At 34.9% G+C, this 1,950-nt stretch overlaps 1 protein-coding gene across 1 annotated transcript; it reads right to left on the bottom strand.

Annotated features, from left to right (window-relative positions):
* Positions 1-899: 899 nt before the first annotated feature.
* On the bottom strand, positions 900-1,922 carry LOC107193249 (histone-lysine N-methyltransferase set1-like). Its single transcript, XM_015582651.1, has 2 exons — positions 1,441-1,922; positions 900-1,378 (listed from the first exon to the last, which is right to left on the bottom strand). Exons 1-2 carry the CDS (start codon positions 1,920-1,922, stop codon positions 1,102-1,104), a joined length of 759 nt encoding a protein of 252 aa, XP_015438137.1. The 3' UTR covers positions 900-1,101.
* Between the last annotated feature and the right edge of the window lie 28 nt (positions 1,923-1,950).

Here is a 1,950-nt window from a genome sequence, read left to right as displayed (position 1 = left end):
AGATAAAGTATAGCATTGTATTTTATTGTCTCTCAACGCAGAAACAACTTGTGTGTTGGGCATATACACACAACCTGAGAACAGCTCCGAATAATTTTGTGATCACTTACGATTTCAAATACAAATACATAAATTGCATACATTATCGTTATAACACAAAATATCTGTAATACATACGAGTGTTACTTGTCCTTGGGATACGGGGCGTATAAAACAAAGAAAGAGAAAGGAGCCAGAGAGAAAAAGATATTTAATTTAATGATTTTTTCACAATTACAACGAATAAACCCATTATAAAAGCAACACATTAGAAACAATCTTTCTTTCTTCGCACGTCGTTACTAATTAAAATATATATACTGTATATAGTATACATATATACCATGTAGATGCTTAAACCAATTAAAATATTCGGTTGTAACATCGACAGCAGCTTAAAGACTTAATGGTATGCTAATTTGATCTGCAATAAACTTACACAAATACTACAACAATAAAAAATATTTAGTACTCTGTAAATAAAATTTTAATACACGCTCACCTTGTACTGAAGTATCTCACATATATTAAGCTTAAGCTTTGGTCACTTTAAGCCTGAGAAACTAATATCATATAAATATTGGTCGTATTTCGTTTATTGTTATCAACGCCATCAATACCATCATTATCATCGACTTTACCTTAAAAAAGAAGTATGCTATTGTTTCGTCCAGTAAAAATGAAACAATCGCACATTTTTTTTGCTTTAATTCGTGACACCATAAGTAATTGTATCTACTAATTATCACTGATTCATAAAGCACAAATATTCTACCTTTTACGTTGGTAGTCTACAATGAGTAAAATTGGACTAGATTTTCACATTAAAGATTGTATAATCTCAATTGAGTATCGTGGCTATCCTATGGCAAGCAGCATGTACGTAATCAACATTAATTGTTTTTCCACTTTCTTTTTTTTTTTAAGCGGATACAAGAAAAAGTAGATTATTCTTTTATTAACAAATATATCGCTATTGAAATGATCCTTACAGTCGCCTGTATTTAAATAGAGGACAAAAAGTCTGCTACGCGTGTAATATTTTGGCAGACCATTTCGATTTTACGATTTATTACCCGCCGAATTGTCGGCTTCTCTCGATCCTTCCGCTGAATCTACGATTTCTTTTTGGTGATCTTTAGAATTTCTATCCTTATAATCTCGTCGATGATGATGATGATTATGATGATGATTATGATGGTTATTATCGCCGTTCCTGCGATCTTTTAAGCCATATTTTCGGTTGATTTTCTCAATTTTATCGTTTTGAAGTTGTGGTAATACAGTGGAGTCCACTTCTGTCTGATGATCTTGTTTGTCGTGCCGATTTCGTCCATTTCTGCGGTTCAAGAGATTGAAATGAAATTATTGGACGACAAGGATAAGTACTTCATATGTTACCTAAGTATTCTGCGGTACCAGTAACTCTGACTCTGCAAAGGTGGAAATTTATGAGGGATTTGTTCCTGCGTGGAACTCGTAGGCGATCCTCGACTATGATGGCTGTTATTACTGTCGCGATATCGGACACCTTTGTTAACACTCGCCGTATTTGCTGACGTTGCTTTTAACGTTGCGATTTCTTTTCTCTGATATTCATTCTGTCTCAGTAACAGTTTCACCGCCGTGTCTGCAACTTCTAAGCGTGTTACTAAGTCTGCCTGAGCCGGATTCGTGGTATTTACTGACGTTGCTTTTAACGTTGCGATTTCTTTTCTCTGATATTCATTCTGCTTCAGTAACAATTTCGCCGCCGCGTCTGCAACTTCTAAGCGTGTTACTAAGTCTGCCTGAACCGGATTCGCGGTATTCGCTGACGCTGCTTCTAACGTTTCGATTTCTTTCCTTTGATCTGCATTCTGTTTAAGTAAATGGTTTACCATCACTTCTAAAACTTCTAAAACTTCTAAA

This window comes from Dufourea novaeangliae, unplaced genomic scaffold, assembly GCF_001272555.1.
Source record: "Dufourea novaeangliae isolate 0120121106 unplaced genomic scaffold, ASM127255v1 C1108812, whole genome shotgun sequence".
NCBI lineage: Eukaryota > Metazoa > Arthropoda > Insecta > Hymenoptera > Halictidae > Dufourea > Dufourea novaeangliae.
The sequence above is the reverse complement of the archived record's forward strand: the minus strand, read 5'-3'. Positions and strand labels throughout refer to the sequence as shown.

Excerpts from the sequence above, each read along its gene's own strand:
- LOC107193249 (XM_015582651.1), bottom strand. The coding sequence starts at position 1,922 with ATGGTAAACCATTTACTTAAACAGAATGCAGATCAAAGGAAAGAAATC. Across the intron at positions 1,379-1,440 it reads TGGTACCGCAGAATACTTAG|AAATGGACGAAATCGGCACG; the intron begins GTAACATATGAA and ends CTTGAACCGCAG.